This window comes from Trachymyrmex cornetzi, unplaced genomic scaffold (genome assembly GCF_001594075.2).
Source record: "Trachymyrmex cornetzi isolate Tcor2-1 unplaced genomic scaffold, Tcor1.1 scaffold316, whole genome shotgun sequence".
NCBI classification, from domain to species: Eukaryota; Metazoa; Arthropoda; class Insecta; order Hymenoptera; family Formicidae; genus Trachymyrmex; species Trachymyrmex cornetzi.
Genome location: NW_017297858.1, coordinates 935,126 through 953,482, shown reverse-complemented (window position 1 = coordinate 953,482; position 18,357 = coordinate 935,126). Strand labels below are relative to the sequence as shown.

Below are 18,357 nucleotides of genomic sequence, written 5' to 3'. Positions count from 1 at the left end.
TAGAATTCATGGTAAAAATTGTACAGAGACTACTGAACAGGGACTACTGTACAGAGACAACTGAAGCAAACCATTTACAAAATAAAATCATATCTACAAGCAATGAAAAGACCTTTTTTTATTATATTGTTCTCTATTTTATATATTATAAAATTTATGTAAAATATATATGTGTAAAGAAGTAAGTAATTTTATATTGTTATTGAATATTTGATGTTTTTTTTTATAAAATAATGTTTGAAAGTTTTTTACACGGTATTATTGGCTTCCAGATGATCGGCAAAGAGAGATTGAACGTATTGCCAGACACTTATTGTTCTATCGCGCGAACAACTTTATTTCTAATAATGAAACGCGTGATCACAAATTAAATCGTAAGGCAAAGGATTAATTAGTATTTAAAAAATTATTTTTCATCAATTATCAGTTAACTTAGATGAATTTTATTTTAATATTCGATGTAAAGCTTTGTTATCGAGTAATATTGTATGTAAAAGATTATTTTAAAAAACGTGCACGTACAGTATCCACTCAATGGCAATACTCTTATTTAGGAATAAAATTTATAGATGAAAACTGATGCAATAAATCAGAGATACTCTGTTTTGTATATATGATAATACTAGTGCAAACTATGTACATATACAATAATATTTACAGTTAATTGCAAAAAAATAAAAATATTTTTATTATACTAGAAAGAGCTTTATGTTAGGCTGAAGATATACTATAATATTATGCTGTTAGAAAGATTATTCCAGAGACATAGAGAATCCATTGTTCAAAATCATAAAAAAAAAAAAATTTATTTTTATCAATTAATTTAACTAAAAGAGAGATTACACGAGTTTCCAAATATAGATAAAATGAATGTTATCTGAGCAAACTTTATTATTTATTGTGAATTAATCTTATCAAACTGTTATACATTCACACAAGAATTTTGCAAGGATTGAAGAGTACGGTATATTAATATTACAAAAGAATTTCTTATTCTTAATTATATTGTTACGCCCGTGCTGGGTTGGCTTGAGCAAGTCCGTTCAAGTGTAACAATATTATTATGAAATATCTTTTAATAATCCAGTAACTAATATGGGCGAGGTGGGCCGCCGCGCATCAAACCTGGAGGGGGACCTCTCATGCCAGGTGGTCCCATCGGTGGACCACCACGTCCTATAGGTGGCATTCCGGGTGGCATACCTGTAAGATCGCAAAAAGTATATACACACACACTCACACACCATGCACACACATATATATATATATATATATATCGTAACTATTTCTGAATTATATAAATTGTTATAATTTTTTAAATTAACACTCATAAAATACTACTAATAACATTGAACCATTTTTATAAATTTCATTAATGAAGAACTCAAAAAGATACTAGATTTATATCAGATATATATATTCTATAATAGTTGTATTTAATAGAAGAATAAAAAAATCGTAAAATTTCTTTTAAATATATTATAAAATATGTGTTAATAAGAAGTATCAAATAAAAAAATTAAAATACCATGTATGCTAAATATTGGAATATAAATTTAGCAAAGGAAGAAACAATCGTTCAAGTTATTCTTAGATTATAAAAAAAATTAAGAGGAAGGAAAAATAACGATATCTCAAAAGTTGTGGAGTTTTTTAAGAGTAAAAAAATCTTACCCATCATTCCAGCTGGTGGTCCCATCATACCTGGTGGCGGTCCACCGACTGGCATACGTGGTGGACCACCAGGATGTATTTGAGGTGGTGCCGAGACCTGACCCCTACTGCCAGGTGTCATGATTTGTTGGGATGGGCCTCCGACACCTCTGACTGGTCCCTGAAGTCCTGCCGGTACACCCGCAACGTTTGCGGGCATACCTCTGCCAGCAGCACGAGCCATACCTGGTCCTGGTGCAGCTCCTGGGATCGGTACTCTAGGCAATCCTTCTTCGGGAGGCGGTGGACCCTCTACTGTCAAGGAAACAATATTCTCGCCACGTAGAAGCACAAAGCCCAGCACACGTTTTTCTTCTCTCTCCGGTTGCTTCGTATTTTTCGGCTTGATCTTGCGAAATTCCTCACAATCACCAAGTATTAGATTCATATGTTTATCAAAAGCTTTGAATGTACCTATAAATGTTCTAGAATCTTGTAAGATGATCCTAACTCTATAGTTTATATGCTGTAGCATCTTATTATTCTTGCCAATAGTCTGAAAAATAATAATTTGTTATTTAAAAAATATGTATATCTTTATATTAACAATCTTATATTTATTTAAAAATAAATTATTTAGATACAATTTATCCAGTTCTCATGCTTGCTTATATGTTCCTAGACATATTTATGTTATTTAGATCTCAAATTGAATGAATACTGACAAAATAATATTATTAACAATAAAATATGTTTTAAAAATAAAACATGCTTTATAATAAAAACTCTATATTTTAAACAAAAAAAAGTTGTCCCAGAATTTTGCTCCATTAATGTGTACTCAACTTTGTCGTAATAAACAGACGTTATTATCTTTGAAAAGATCTGTCGTATATATACTTTTTAAATATATACTGATTATTCATTATCTTCATTTTTTAATATAAAGTATATCTTAATTTTATTTATTTTAGAAACTTTTGCTCAGAAAATTAATCCAACATTTTGTTTGGTTAGAAATGCAAGTTTAAGCCTCAAACGCAAAAAAAATTGAAAAGGATCATAAGAAGAGAAAAATTTCAAAGATTATTACGTTATAAAGAATTAATAATGATTATTATTGTCGCTTACCATCTTGGCTGATTGTTTTCAACGTAGAGCACAAAAATTAGTTGTGAAAAATCCGCACGGAACTTTTACCGCATAACCTCTTCTAACATGAAGAAGATAAACCGCCAAACATGGCTACCCAATTGTACCTGAAGTGTACCTATGGTGTAAATACATATAGTATAAGGTAAAGGCTGCGTTCGGGAAGCACGCTATCAACGGTAGATCCTAGATTTATCATGGCTACTGCACACTGGACGCGATGAGCGATGAGCGACGAGCGATATCCAATAAAAACTCTGCTTTTTCTCGTCGTGACGACGCAAAGCAAACCTCTCATTGGATATCGCTCGTCGCTCATCGCTCATCGCGTCCAGTGTGCAGTAACCATCAGAGAGGCGCAACCGACTTAAAGCCGGGAGCACATAGAAAAACGTAAGTCCGTAAGACATAATCAGTAAGGAAATCATAAAGGCCCGTCTATAATACACGGAGTAAAAAGTAAGAGTAAGAAATTGACCAATCACAGTCGATTATTCTTCTCACATTCGACCGTGATTGGTCAATTTCTTACTCTTACTTCTTACTCTGTGTATTGTAGACGAGCCTTTACATTGGATTCGCTACTGGCCTTACGGTCTCTGCTGTGATTGGTCAATTCACTTACTGCTTGCGTGTTACGGCCTTACGTTCTTGTATGTGTCATGGGTTTAAGTCAGTATGACAAAGGTGCTAAGGAGAATAAACATGGCCGACATGCTATGAAACTGCCTTTTAACTATGTCAAACAAGATAAGATGTATAGGATAATGTGAGATAGAATGTATAAGATAAAATGAAATAGAAATATGTCACTAGTACTATAAATGGCTGCCAAGTCACGCAATTGGTTATAGCGTTTTCGGCCCGGCCAGGTTTGCACTAACCTGGATTGGATTAATGGCGTTTTGTGCTCTCCTATTGGTAGAGCAAGTGATGTCAACCAATAGGAAAGATTAATTCAACCCAGGGGCTCTATTCTTGAAAAGAAACGTATACGAAAATCTAGGGAAATGCTACAGTATACGTTACGTATACTATAGTATTTCCCTAGACATTCGTATACATTTCTTTTCAAGAATAGAGCCCCAGGTTGGTGCAAACCCGATCGGGCCGAAAATGCTATTAGATTGCAACGGCAAATCAGAATGCATACCGGTTGCGCCTCTCTGATAAATCTAGGACTCTAGGATCGACTAGCTGTACTCATCGACATCTAGAATGGACCGCTGATGGCAATGGTGGGGGTAGAAAGACGATTTGAGTGAGAGGCAGGAATAATAAGATCGTTCTTTCTCTGTTTACTGAAGCCTGATTGGTTGTTGTTAATCCAACAGTAGTTAGAAACAACAGTAAACAGAGAAAGAACGATCTTATTATTCCTGCCTCTCACTCTAATCGTCTTTCTACCCCCACCATTGCCATCGGCGGTCCATTCTAGATGTCGATGGCTGTACTACCTAAACTTTAAACGTGTTTTTCTCGAAACACTGATTTTTAAATTGGTGGAAGTTCTGTACAAGTCCTAAATCATGCGATCGATATGATTTATTGGTCTTAAAATGTTCGGAAATACCGCTTCTCTAAAATAGACTAGAATAAAGAGAAAATATTGAAAACTTTTTTTTTATAAATAAATAATTGCAACAATTTTTCGTGAAAAAAATGTCTTTTTTTTGAATGACTATAATTCGGGAAGGCTCCGATTGCACACATCGCATATTGCACACATGTATATCGCTGATTGGCCAATTTAAAAATAAAATAATCTTAAGATCGTCTTTATTCTTTAGTTTTTTTGCGGAAGTACTAGTAAACGACACTTCTGTTTCATTTGTATGTCGATTTCCATAAAATTTTCTTTTCTTAGATTTATGTCCAGGCCGCACACTACTTGCTTTACTTCCTTTCGTATTAACGAACATGATGCAAAACTAAAAAATAATTTTAAATAATCGAAAACTTGAAGAACGTCCTTCCACTTCAGTTTCGAAGTATACTGAAATAAAAATAGAGAGAATGACCTGGCTAACGGTGGTAGAAATATGACAAAAGAATAATAGAGCAGCTGCAAAGACCCAAACAAAAGGGGACGACGCGCAAAAGGCCTTCTGTATAAAAAGTACCGGGAATCGTTAAAAAAAACACAGAATATTTTATTTATTCATCAAAATTTATTTTGTCGCCTTCAAAGTAATCCCCATCGTTTGCAATGCACATGTGAAAACGGCGAAACCAATCTTCCATGCACTTCTGGTAGGCCGATTCTGGTATGGCCTTCAGGACACGCTGCGAATTCCGTTTGATGTCATCAATCGATGAAAAACGAGTACCACGGAGTGGCAATTTCAGTTTCGGGAAAAGAAAGAAGTCGCACGGTGCCAAATCAGGCGAATACGGTGGATGGTCGATAGAATTGACCGAGTTTTTGGCCTTGTAATCGGCCACAATCGTGGCTCTGTGCGCCGACGCATTGTCGTCGTGTAAAATCCACGAATTGTCTCGCCACAATTCGGGCCTTTTTCGCCGGATATTTTCGCGTAAACGCCTCAAGACACTTAAATAATAGTCTTTATTGACTGTTTGGCCCTCGGGGAGAAATTGCCAACCTAAAAAAAAAAAAACATTTTACCGTTACCTCTTCCGCGGTTCATTTAAATGACAATTTTCCGGTACTTTTTATACAGAAGGTAAGCTCCGTCTTCGTGCTCCGAAAGGAGGCTACCTGACTCTTCAACAGGCTGTAACTCGATCAATTTTTCGAATTTTGACTTGAAATTTTTACCACATATTTTTGAAAATACAAATATATAGTACACGTGATGTATACTATAGCATATAGAGTAAAACCTTTCTCGGAGAAGACGTTTTGGAACGTAGCCCTAGTGACTTTAGCGGCATTTTGCGGTTACTGAAAAGAGACCCTCGCGTCCTCTCTTTGGTTTGGTCATGAAGTATTTTGTGATACAAATATACAACTATATATAAAATTATGTATATATATATATATATAATTAAAAATAAATAATATATCATATAATATAATAATGTTATTAATATATTAATTATAATTAGTAATGAAAATACGAAAACTAAAGAAACTATCACTACTGTAGAATCTGATATTTTTGTAGATTTTAATTTATGTGATTATTTCAGTTTTAGAGCATTTCAATTAATTAATTTATAATTAATCAGTAATTCAGTTTTATATACCATGTTGTTAACATATGTATAGAATTATTAATTTTCAGTTTCGATACGTGCAATTATACTATAAATAGAAGTTTTGCTTCATAAATGATTCTGCCAATTAAATTAATTGCTAAATAAATTAATCAGAGTTCGTTCAAAATCCAAGATAATATGTATATTACATGGGAGGATCCCGTTTGTCTACAATTCCGATTGCACACACCATTCATATCAGCTGGTGTCTAGTAATTTTTCACTGCTTTCTCAATGAGAATATTTTATTTTTAAATTAGCCAATTAGCGACGTATGTGTACAACATGCAATGTGTGCAATCGGAGCCTTCCCAATGGCGTTTTGTGCTCTCCTATTGGTAGAGCGGGTGACGTCAACCAATAGGAAGGATTAATCCAACCAAGATTGGTGCAAACCCGATCGGGCCAAAAACGCTATTAGATTCAGAAATTCACAAATGTTTAATGCTAAATACGAATACTTTTTTAGATAAAATTTTAGTTGTTAAAAAAAAATATAAAAAATATAAAAAATATAAAAATGCAAGTATCGTTGCAGCCCAAAAAATAACTTCCACGGTAATTTCACATTTTTCGCGTAAATGTGCTGTATTCACGATCTATAGAAAGATGAATGTTCGATAAGCTCAATGAAAAATCCATTCGGCTTCGTTGTCACTCTCTGTCAATTTTTATGTAACTTTAAATATTATAAATAATGTACGTAAATGGCGCAAGTATGCGTGTCGAAGGAAAGCAAACTGTTCAAGTTTTAGCTGCTCCTTGCAAATTGAACACCATTAATCCTATCGTTAAACATGAACAATCTCAACGAGCAGACAATTCTAGCTTGTACAGAAAAGTAAAAAGGAATATCGTGTAGTATTAAAAAATCTATTATGCAAGATAATAATACGCGAATTTAATTTTTATCTAAGATTTTGGATGAGCCGAAGTGTTCTAGCGGAGACAATTTGTCTTTCCAATCTTCAATAGGCATGATCAATGCGAATGAAGTTCCGCATACATTAAGCGAGACTGAAAATTTAGATATCGGGAAATATGATACATCCACATCTAAAAGCAATATGATTCAACAACTTGAATATGTTTCGTGGAAGTACAAAAATCCATATAGTATTTCTATTACCAATCATATGAATTATCGAAAATCTGGTCACACATTAGGTAAATATAACACCTTCATACGATAACAGTATTACTTCATTACATATTAGTAATCATTATTTATAATTACATATTAGTAATTCATTACATATTAGTAATCATCGATTATTTAATAAAGTCATGATAATCATAATTTGTGGTAATTATGTTAATCAAGTAGTAAGTAATCATTAAATTCCTTTATTTGTTACTTATTCGGATATTACAAATCTTCATGTAATAAAAATTTTGTTTGTAACACCAATTCTTGTGCTAAACACATGTAATTAAAATCTTATATTGATACAATTAAAAAAAAATTTTGATGTAAGTTGACATAATGTGCACATAAGAAATATTTTTTTAAAAGTACAAATCAAACACTAGGTAATCGAATTATGTTGTAACATTGTAGAAAATGTTTTCAAAGAGGACGAGCCCCAGGAAGGAAGAGCAAAACAAAGCATTCTCTCCAATTGTCGAGAGTATTTAGCTACCTATCAGGAATCTTGTGGTACACCACGTACCGAATATTCCTTCGCTGCCTTGATTGTAGTAATGGCTCAGGCTACGGCACGATCTTTGTTGGGACTGATATACATGATCATTAATATTGTTCCTGTTATTCAGGTGATTATATAAGCGCTTTTCTAAATCCTCTATGTCAGCGAATCGAAAGTAAAGGATTAAGCGTGTATCTCTTAAAACATTCCAGATGTTTTCTTTCATATTGAGATTCGTATTAGACAAGATAATCGATATACGAAGAACTAAGAATATTCAGCAAATAGTTGTGAAACTCACAATTTTCATCATACAATTGCTCAGTGTGTACGTTTGCCTTATATTTATACTTGACTTTATCGTTTTGCCAATTGTACACATGGCAATTGGTATTGCAACTAAATTTGTAATGCGCAATTAAAATGCAGCATTATATTGTAAAAGGCGAATAAAATTATGATAGTGTCACCCTTACAGAAATTCTTTAATTGCGATTTAATCTTTCTTTGTACAAATTTATGAGCACACATAACAATCTTTGTTAATCATTTCTTTACAATACCTTATTATATGATAAAATTCCCAAATCAGTTTGAGGACTGACTAGAAGGCAATGAAATTGAGAAAAAGATGCTTAATAAACAGCAGCTAAAATGACTGAAAACACCAAGAAAATAGTGTTCAGCTCGATAGTGCTTGCCATGGCCCATCCACATTCCAGCTCCGTTTTTAATAAATTTGACAATGATACGTTGTTTTTGTTCAGACAGAACGTCTCGCGGATATCGTCATCCCAACCATTGTCCCAACAATTAAATTCGTCGACCTCCTCTCGCTCGAAATTATGGAATTCGTCGTAAGAAATACATTGGTCCTCTTGATATTGTCTGTGCTTCCTTTGCCATATTTCTATCCATCTATGCAAAAAGAAATTATTATTGCTCATTAATCTTAGGAGATCAATTAATATTTTGCAAATCAGCATATAATAAAGAATTAAGTTACAAAAAGAATAAAACAATAAAACTTTATAAATTTTAAAATCAAGTAAAAATATTAATTTGTCTTTTGTATCGCCATATTTTGAAATAATGATATTACAGTTTACTATACGCTTTGTTTCTTTTAAATTTATATTCAATGTTCAAGTCTTTTACTATAACAATTTGATTTTATTGTACCATACCCAATATCGCAATCGCAATTGATATGACTATCCGCTAATCGAAGTTTCATGAGAAACCGCTGGCCTGGTACTCCCGGTTTATAACTGGATGATGGATTATGCAATGATCGTATATCGCTATTGCGGATTTCCACGGTTACATTACGCACACGCTGAGCGTTTCTAAATATTTCTCGCGGCACAATCGCCACGCTGGTATTGTATAAACTGAAGTGAAGATGGGGATTTCGCACACCCTAAAAAGTTACTCAATGTATATTTAATAATAGTTAACATTTTTTAATATAAAATTCATAACTACTAATTATTTTTATTAAAATTTGAATTTTACGATAATATATACAGTTATTACAAATAGTTCTCATAAAAATTAAATAAAATTTAATAAGTTAACTAATTCTGAGTCAAAATTATTTTTATCCAAAGTTAAATTTTCGTTTAAATAAAAAATACAATCATGAAAAAATGCATCAGAGATTTCACAAAAATCTTTTAACTATGAGTTAAAAAACGAAAACTTACGTGTAGTATCTCTGGATGTATAGTCTTCAAAGCTTTACCAGTCAACGTAATGTTGTATAATTTGTAAGGCAATTTCCCTCTCATTTCTTTCTCTAGATTGGTGTCATTTTGAATCTATTACAAATATTATATGTTCAGTAAATCTAATTTTTATACGTACACTATTCATCCAGTACTCACATCAATGAGCAAATGTTTTAAACCGTGGTTATATTTTAGGATGTTGGGAAAGTTGAAATTCTTTATACTATTGTACGCAGTAATGTATAGTTTGCGGAGTTTGGTAGCTTTGCAAAGTGCTCCTGCCTAGAAAAATCGACTCGTGTCTATGACGAGATCTTGCAAAATTTGTGACATGCAAATTCGAAATATAAATACAATCTTACCTCAAAGATTGACAGACTGAGTTTTCGTATATCGAGCTCTTCGAGACTATCAGCCACACCAAGAAAACTAGTATTTGTAATAGCAGTAATGGGATTGTTCGCCAAATTGAAGGTTTTTAATTCCGGTAATGTGTGAGTAATCAAGGGTACCACTGTTAAATCATTATAACTTAAATCTAAATAATGAAGAGATGTAAGATTGGACGACATTTCCGGAGAAATCGATGCCAACCCGTTATATGCCAGATTTAAAGTTTGCAATCGTCTTAGAGGCAACTCTGGAATCTACATTACGTATTACATACTACTGTTTTATACGCTTTTTGCATAATAAAATACTTACAATACTAAACATTTGAAATGCCTATTACGATCGAAGCTGGATCTTCGTTGCTTAAATAATTTAATCTTGAATTACTAATATATACTATATATGTACTTGCATATATACCATATTGTAGGTTTTTCACACACACACACAAACTGCGCGCCGAATTGTTTTTCCGGACTAAATAAACGCAATTAAAACTACTCTAGCAATCGCGAATTAAATTGATAAGCAATTTAATAATTTGATGCTACCATCAAGCATCATGTATTATGAAGATGTTTAAATAATTTAATCTTGAATTACTAATATATACTATATATGTACTTGCATATATACCATATTGTAGTTTTTTCACACACACACACAAACTGCGATTTTATTGCGAAAAATATTACCTCGGCCGGGACTTGAACCTGGATCTCTTGTATTCCATACGAGCGTTCTAAGTCATTAGACCACCGAGGAATATGGTATATATGCAAGTACATATATAGTAATTTTATTGCGAAAAATATTACCTCGGCCGGGACTTGAACCTGGATCTCTTGTATTCCATACGAGCATTCTAAGTCATTAGACCACCGAGGAATATGGTATATATGCAAGTACATATATAGTAAATATCAGTAATTCAAGATTGAATTATTTAAGCAACAAAGATCCAGCTTCGACCGTAATAGGCATTTCAAATTTATAGTATTGATTGTGTTTCTCACATATATACGGTCTAAAATAAAGATATTGTTTAAAATACTTACACTTAAGAGAGAAATATTGCTCAGACCGAGATACAGAAGTTTCCTCTTTAACGAGAATAATATGATCAGTAGGTCAGCCATTAAGTTCATCCTGTCTAAATGGACCAATCTTGAGGACAGGCTGAGGCAGGAAATAATAGAGAAGGAAAAGCTTCAGGCTTTGTACAGGGTGCGGCAGCATAACTTCCTTTTTTCAAAACTTAATAAAACCCATTGTATGAATCAGAACATTTTTATTTGTTTTTTATAATGTAGGCGCATGCCTAAAGTTTTGTTTTACATAGTTTTGAAGATCAAATCAGATAGGTGACGTCCCTCATTCTCCATACATTGAGTAAACCGATTTCTGGTGTTTGTCATGACTTTTGCCAGCATAGCAGGCGTTATGTTGGCAATTTCTTCCTGGATGTTGGTCTTCAAATCTTGTAGAGTCCTTGGACGGTTCACATAAACACGGGATTTCAAAAAACCCCATAGAAAAAAATCACAAGGGGTCAAATCGGGAGAGTGGGCCGGCCACTCCAAATCGCCCCTAATTGAGATGAGGCGCTCTGGGAAGTGTTCCCTCAAAACAGCCATCGATGCTCTTGAAGTGTGTGCCGTTGCACCATCTTGTTGGAACCAAATGTCCCCTAAGTCCAACTCATCTAGCCGTGGAAAAAGAAATTCCTGTAACATGTTTAGATACCGGTCCGAATTCACTGTCACTGTGACTTCATTTTCCTCAAAGAACCAGAGACCAATAATTCCAGCTGAGGAAATTGCACACCACACTGTAACTTTAGATGAATGCAAAGGCATTTGATGCAATTGTCAAGGATTGGTGTCCCAGTAGCGCATGTTTTGTTTGTTGACGGATTCACACAAATGAAAATGGGCTTCATCACTAAAAAAAACAATAGCGTCCTCAGGAACGACTTCGAGAAGAACCTCACACGCGTTCAGACGAGAATTGAAGTCACGTTCAGAAAGTTCATGCGCGATCGCCATCTTGTAAGGATGGAAATGAAGATCATCATGAAGAATTCTCCTCACAGAACGATCGGAAAGTCCAAGGGCAGACGCATGTTTGCGCGCAGAACGCTGTGGTGATCGCAACATTGAAGCTCTCACTGCCTCAATGTTTTCAGGTGATCTAATGGGCCGAGGGACTCCAGTTCTTCGTCTTGTCGCATTTGCAGTTTGTCTGAACGTAGTAACCCACGTAACAATTGATTTCCGATCCGGGACAGGGGCCAACGGGGCTAAATTAAAGCGATTCCGAAAGGCGCGCTGGGTTGCGATCACAGAACATCCGCTCGAAAAGTAGGCCTCAACGGCAAAAGCACGCTCCTCATTGTTCCAACGCATGATGGCGACTGAACTGTGTCGACACAAAACTTTATAGCCCCGCCTCTCGAACGAGGGTGGAGTCCCATGAAGCGTGTTTGCCGCGTATCGCGTAACCGCGTAACCAATCAATAATCAGTAAAACGCGAAACCACAACAGCGGATCGCTTCTGATTGGTTACGCGGTTACGCGATACGCGATAAATACACCTCATGGGAATCCAGCCTGAGACCACTAGCGCTCCGCTACGACATCAACCCACTGAATGGCGCGCATTTTAAAAAAGGAAGTTATGCTGTCGCACCCTATATATATATAATCTATAATATAATTACTTAGCAGTAAACAATTAAACGACATAGTTAATAAAAAACAATTAGCTATCTTAGAGTTCTCAGAGTAATAAACTTACTCTAAGTCTGAATATCGTGTCGGTGGTGTGAATCCCCGATAGAATGTTCCAAGACATATCCAAATTTGCCAAATTTGCAGTGGAAGTCACTGACATACTTTTGACGGGCAGTCTCGTGAATTGATTGTGCGAGAGATCAAGACTCTCTATATCAGAGTCAGTAAACATGTTGTCTGGCAGTGTTCTCAGTTTGTTATGAGACAAATCCACGATGCGCAGTTTCTTCAAGGATCTTAGAGTCTCCGCTGGGATGTCCGTGATTTCGTTCCAGGAGAAAAGTAACACTTGCAAGTTGTTCGTGTTCTTCAAGCAATCAAAATATATTTCTATCAGCTCATTATGTCTCAGGTCGAGCCATTGCAAGTGAGCCATATTGCCAAAGACATCCTGAGTGATGTTTCTTAATTGATTGTTTGACAGATACAGATGAGTGAGTGAGTACTCGACCGGCTTGAAATAATATTTCGCAATATCGGAGATATTATTGTAACTCAAATCCAGAACTTTGATGTTCGATTGCACATTACCACCAACTAAAAGTAGAAATGTGGAAATTAAGAATATCAGTTTAAAAATAATGATAGCTATAAATAAAATCAGTTTAATAAATAAAGAAAAGTAAATAATATTAAATAGTTTAAATAAAATAAAACAAAACGAATGATTCAAAATTAAATTTTATATTCATTATTTATAATTTCTAAATCAAAAAGTTAATATTTCTTTTGAAATTTATTAAACATGAAGACTGTAAACTCACCGACAGATGAAGGTGTGAAAGAGGTGCTATTTACCCATAATCTTGAAATTTCATTATGACTAACGTTGACTTTGAATGATGATAATGTACCCACTTGATCGAATGAGGCGAAGTCAAATTCATTAAGATTGTTATATGCGAGATCAAGAAACTCAAGATCTGGTAAATTCTAAAACAGTATATTCATCAATAATGTATATTATTATAAAAGTATTCTTTTCAAACCATTAATTTATCACTGAATTTTTATTTAGAACGAATACAAAATAATTAACGTTTAGAATTATTTTTTAATAAAAATTATAATTTTAATTGCATTAATATTTAAAAATCCAAATGGCAGAATCTTTATTTTTAATTAATTCTAAATTGGTTTTAATTTAACAAAGATTTAGCCTGTATGCATGTATTAAATTACTTGAAAGGCTTCATCGGTGATGTCTCTAATCTTGTTGCCGCGCAGATTGATATATTTAAGTCGGTTCATATTTATAAAGGCTCGTCTTTCGATCCTCTCGATGGTATTGTCCTCCAGATTAATTGTCATTAAAGCCGACAAATCAATGAATGTATGAGTTTGCAAATCCCTCACTTGATTAAAAGCGAAGTTGATTTCTTCTAGCGTTGAATGGATTTCACCCTAATTAAATAATTTTTTGTCATATAAGATACATGTCATATAAAGCAACTTACCTGAAAGGTACCCTTCAGTATACTATCAATTTCATTATCCTGAAGCTCAATGCGTTTTATCCTATTTAAAAAATGAAAAGATGTAGCAGATAAAGATCGTATCTTGTTATTGCTAAGGTCAAGATGCTGCAAATTCCTTAACGATTTAAATGGCCGATTTGGTATTTCAGAAATTGAGGAGGAGAGACCATGAGACATCCTTAATGTTAAAAGAGAATAGCCCACCTATATGTAAAGTTTCAAAAAAAAATTAGGCAACTTTGTATTGTTTATATAATTTTCTTATTACACATAGTAACATTTAGGTCGGTATTCATAGTTGATTCTTATATTTAAGACCAAGTTAAGCATGGTGACATCTTAAGATGTCATAAGCCAGAGCCAGAGCCGTATTGCATTTTAAGACATTAATTAAAACGATCTTAAAATAAGAATTAATTATGAACACCGGTCTTAATGTCACAAATTAACTTTTATAAAGATTTAATGCCTCTAACTTACTCCTATAGCACAAAGTTGCACAAAAGTTGCAGCAACACTGCTGCAACATTGCAGCACCATTGCATGTTGCAGCAATATTGCAGAGATTTTGCAGCGATATTGCTGCAAATTCTGTGCTGTATGGGATATTAAGTTCAAGCTAAGAAAATTTAATAAGCGGAATAAAAAAATTTACCTCCGAAAAAGCATCATCATCTATAGTCGATATCGAGTTTTCAGAAAAATCAAGATACTTGATTCCGCGAACGTGCATGAAAGCGTGATTTTTGATCGTGTTCAGATTACTATTAATTATCCGTAATTCTTTGATGTCCATACCAAATTCTAGAAAATCATTCGCCGATAAGATTGCCTGTGGCATTCGGGAGATCGAGAGGAAACGCAAATTTCTCATTTGTCGTAGGTCTTGAAGGGAAATCATGCCGTTCTGCTTGCCGCTGAGATCCAAATTATACAAATATTGGAAGCCACTAAAAACTTCAGCTGAAAGTACACATCGTGAGGATCATGCTTGTTTTGTGTCCACCAATTGCAAAAAATATGCGCTATTTACTTGGCGAAAATGTGTTGATACGATTCTCGCGGAAGATAAGCGTATGCAGGAGATCGAATTCTTGAAATAGACGATTAGGAAGCATAGTTATATTATTTCCTGACACGTCCAATAACTCGAGCGACGATTCCAAGCCGGCTAAGTTGGCCGAGTTGATCTCCAGCAAATCGCAATCGCTCAAATATAGCTCACGAATGCGTGAATCTTTGAACGTACCCTCCTTTAATTGCAAATATTCGATATATATAACTATCAATGCTATTATTCAATAGATACTATCTATCAATATAAGATCTTAATTTCTTAGGTATTTCTAAATATTCTTTCTCAACTTTTCGTGATGTGTTTAATTTAAATCTTATCAAATTATATATAATTTTTATCATCACCTCGATAGTCATCAAGGGATTGCCTCTAAGATATGTGCGGTTGACCTTGTAAAAATGTTGAAAATCACCGGATGCGAGAGTTTTTATCTGATTATAATCCAGTTGCAACACATCCAAAGACATCTGTATACCCCTGACCTCCGGTTCCTGTTGAGCGTGCAGCATTTTTGATATCTTGTTGTAACTGAGATCAAGGACCTTCATACGTTTTAATGAAAATAATTGGATATACGGCACGTATGTCAGTTGATTGTCATTCAAATAAAAGTGTGTCAGGTGAGCCATCCCATCTCTGAATACCGAAGGATCGATCTCTTTCAAACTATTTTCTCGAAGATCAAGGATCTCTAAATACGTGAGACTAACGAAGGCATCGGCTGGCAATTTCTCAATCGCATTTTTCCCCAAACGTAGAGTTTGTAAAGAGTTCTCCAAACCACGCCAATTCTTCGGCACAATGCGAGATATCTTGTTGCCTCCATACAAAATTATGCATGTGATAATATTACACTTTTCAACTTATGTTACATAAATTTTTCTGTATAATATTTTTAAAGCTATTACAAATAATAATATAGCTATTATAAATAGTAATACTCTCTTGTATTCAATTTAAATAAATATTCTGATTAATTTCTCTCTTATCATTAGATGCTAAGAAATTCAATACATTTTTATTTAAACTTAATCAATTAAGATTATATGTAAAATTATTACTAGAGCCTGGATTAAAGTTCCGAGATCGTGTCAACTGTAGCTAGTTATACCCACTACACCTCATTCTCCAGCGTCGTGGCGTTGTCCCTCGCCACGGCTTTGGGCGAGTGGCAGTAGGGAGAATCGTGAAGAACTCGCTACGGTTGACTCGAATCGATACGTCGGTCGGTGGATAATCCGGACTCTTAATTATTACAAACTTTAGTAATCTTCTATATGACATCATGCTTTTAGATTATAAGTGTCAATAGATTTTTCAAAACTATAATTTGGTACAATTATATTTGATTTATTTCGGTAAAAGCGATAGCGAATACCTGTGAGTTCGAGAACTTCCAGTTTTTGTAAATGTCTAAATGATTTGCTCGGTATGTTTGCGAGTTGATTGTAGGACAAGTCGAGCATCGATAATGATCTTTCAAGACCTAGAAAGGCTTCTTCCGGAATATCCGCCAGAGGATTATGCTTAATCTGTAGTTGGTAGAGACCTAAAATATATAAAACATTACATTATTTTGGAAAAAAACATCACGTATTCTTTACATGTGGGTCAAATTTTTACAACTAAAAATACATTTAATATTTTAAATAATAATAAAACATTTATTTCAATGTTATTTTAAAAAATAAAAAATCCATGCGTATAAATATTTTATTAAAGTAAAAATGCTGCTTTTAAATTATGTAAAAATATGATTTGTAATGAAAATTGAAAAAAAAAAGATAACACTAGATAAGATATGTAATCTGTGATTCTTCATTCCATCGTAATATTAATTAGTTCAATCAAATACCAGTATTCATAAGATACTGTGGCTGCAGAAATCTCAGCCCGTTGTTCTCCAGTTGCAGCATATACATTTTAGATGAATTAATCGCCTGCGGTATTCGTGGCATCGGTACACTGTAACACGCCACTCTGCCAAGATCCGGCATGGCTTTCGAACAAGTGCAAAGCGGATTAAAGAAACACGGTGGATAGTGGACCGGTAGCTCGTGCATCCGCGCCATGGACGCCCACATCATCAGCAACAGGGTGATCACCAGCATAGCGTACGCGACCTTCACCAAAGTAAAGAGCTTCTGCAATTTCATCGATTCCGCATATTGGATTCGTTTCGAAGGTGACATCGTGTAGGAACAGAAACTCTTTCTTGTTATAAGTAAAACCTCTATCCAAATATACGTAAAGTTCTCCAAACATTAATAATTATTTAAAAATAATACGATGAGTAAATGTATTGACACGCGTTGCCTCAATATTATACGAATTATTAGAAATACCTGTAATTTGCACAATTAATCACATTAAACAAATCATTATTACAATTATCATTATCATTTTGAATGCTTGAAGATTGGGTTTCTAAGCGTCAGTTCACGTCAAACATTGTGTGTATAATTTTAATTATTATAATTATTCAATTGTGACAATCTATCATAACTTTGCCATCCATTTCACTTTTCTTGCTTCGAAAGTTCAATAAACTTTCCTTATATAAAAATCTTATTGTGTTTTTATAATCTCTCATACAAGAAAGATATCATCCTTTTAAACTCTCAAAACAATACACTTTATCTCCTTGTTTTTAATAATGATTATTCCTTATGCAAAGTACTGCCGAAGTCTTCAATAGTTGTACTATGATTAATGAAGGCTACATTCGCAGACGAGTTATAAATAGGAATTTTACCATGCTCTTTTATATTGTCCTCTGCTTCTTTCCGTATATTGTATTCCTTCGCCAACATCGAACAACAAACACTAACTGATCATACGCGGTGGTCAGACACATTCGATCGCCGTTGTTCGCGCGATAGGGCTTCGCGTGCACGCTGACAGTCCCAGTGCTTCTCTTTACCCAATTATGAACATTATATTCCATTAGACAGCGATCGAATAAAATTGTGCGCATAATGTCATTTAAAAATCCACTCGTTGATGTCTGTAAGTATATTTAAACCGCACAATCAGAATAACAGTTTCGCGACCACTACGATAGCATTCAATTTTGACATTCCGATATTATTTCGAATTTTTGCATAAAAGCTTCAATTTCACCTTTTTCATTTAGATATAGCAGCGCAGTGATATAAGAATGGATAGGAGATTGATAGAAAGTATCGTAGTTAAAACAG

The 18,357-nt window shown here is 34.1% G+C and overlaps 3 protein-coding genes across 3 annotated transcripts; 1 reads left to right on the top strand and 2 right to left on the bottom strand.

The window, feature by feature from the left end:
* Positions 1-937: 937 nt before the first annotated feature.
* Positions 938-2,889, bottom strand: SmB (small ribonucleoprotein particle protein SmB). The gene is made up of 3 exons (XM_018509790.1): positions 2,785-2,889; positions 1,675-2,209; positions 938-1,203 (listed from the first exon to the last, which is right to left on the bottom strand). Exons 1-3 carry the CDS (start codon positions 2,785-2,787, stop codon positions 1,091-1,093), a joined length of 651 nt encoding a protein of 216 aa, XP_018365292.1. The 5' UTR covers positions 2,788-2,889; the 3' UTR covers positions 938-1,090.
* Positions 2,890-6,633: 3,744 nt separating this feature from the next.
* LOC108762690 (uncharacterized) lies at positions 6,634-8,117 on the top strand. Its single transcript, XM_018509802.1, has 4 exons — positions 6,634-6,871; positions 6,948-7,197; positions 7,592-7,806; positions 7,892-8,117. The coding sequence occupies exons 1-4, from the start codon at positions 6,728-6,730 to the stop codon at positions 8,099-8,101; spliced, it is 819 nt and encodes a 272-aa protein (XP_018365304.1). The 5' UTR covers positions 6,634-6,727; the 3' UTR covers positions 8,102-8,117.
* Positions 8,118-8,298: 181 nt separating this feature from the next.
* Positions 8,299-18,304, bottom strand: chp (leucine rich repeat containing G protein-coupled receptor chaoptin). Its single transcript, XM_018509776.1, has 17 exons — positions 17,913-18,304; positions 17,013-17,301; positions 16,536-16,706; positions 15,502-15,977; positions 15,113-15,332; positions 14,735-15,042; positions 14,059-14,283; positions 13,784-14,005; positions 13,366-13,534; positions 12,606-13,138; positions 11,144-11,532; positions 10,864-10,984; positions 9,775-10,059; positions 9,569-9,694; positions 9,389-9,502; positions 8,867-9,102; positions 8,299-8,597 (listed from the first exon to the last, which is right to left on the bottom strand). The coding sequence occupies exons 1-17, from the start codon at positions 17,913-17,915 to the stop codon at positions 8,315-8,317; spliced, it is 4,170 nt and encodes a 1,389-aa protein (XP_018365278.1). The 5' UTR covers positions 17,916-18,304; the 3' UTR covers positions 8,299-8,314.
* Between the last annotated feature and the right edge of the window lie 53 nt (positions 18,305-18,357).

What these genes read in the sequence shown, in the direction of transcription:
- chp (XM_018509776.1), bottom strand. An exon ending in TATCAACACATTTTCGCCAA is followed by an intron (nt 15,043 to 15,112) that starts GTAAATAGCGCA and finishes GTGTACTTTCAG; the next exon opens with CTGAAGTTTTTAGTGGCTTC. An exon ending in ATGATGATGCTTTTTCGGAG is followed by an intron (nt 14,284 to 14,734) that starts GTAAATTTTTTT and finishes CTTTACATATAG; the next exon opens with GTGGGCTATTCTCTTTTAAC.
- LOC108762690 (XM_018509802.1), top strand. Translation starts at nt 6,728, where the DNA reads ATGTACGTAAATGGCGCAAGTATGCGTGTCGAAGGAAAGCAAACTGTT. An exon ending in ATTCTAGCTTGTACAGAAAA is followed by an intron (nt 6,872 to 6,947) that starts GTAAAAAGGAAT and finishes TTTTTATCTAAG; the next exon opens with ATTTTGGATGAGCCGAAGTG. An exon ending in AAAATCTGGTCACACATTAG is followed by an intron (nt 7,198 to 7,591) that starts GTAAATATAACA and finishes GTAACATTGTAG; the next exon opens with AAAATGTTTTCAAAGAGGAC.
- SmB (XM_018509790.1), bottom strand. An exon ending in ACCACCAGCTGGAATGATGG is followed by an intron (nt 1,204 to 1,674) that starts GTAAGATTTTTT and finishes GCGATCTTACAG; the next exon opens with GTATGCCACCCGGAATGCCA.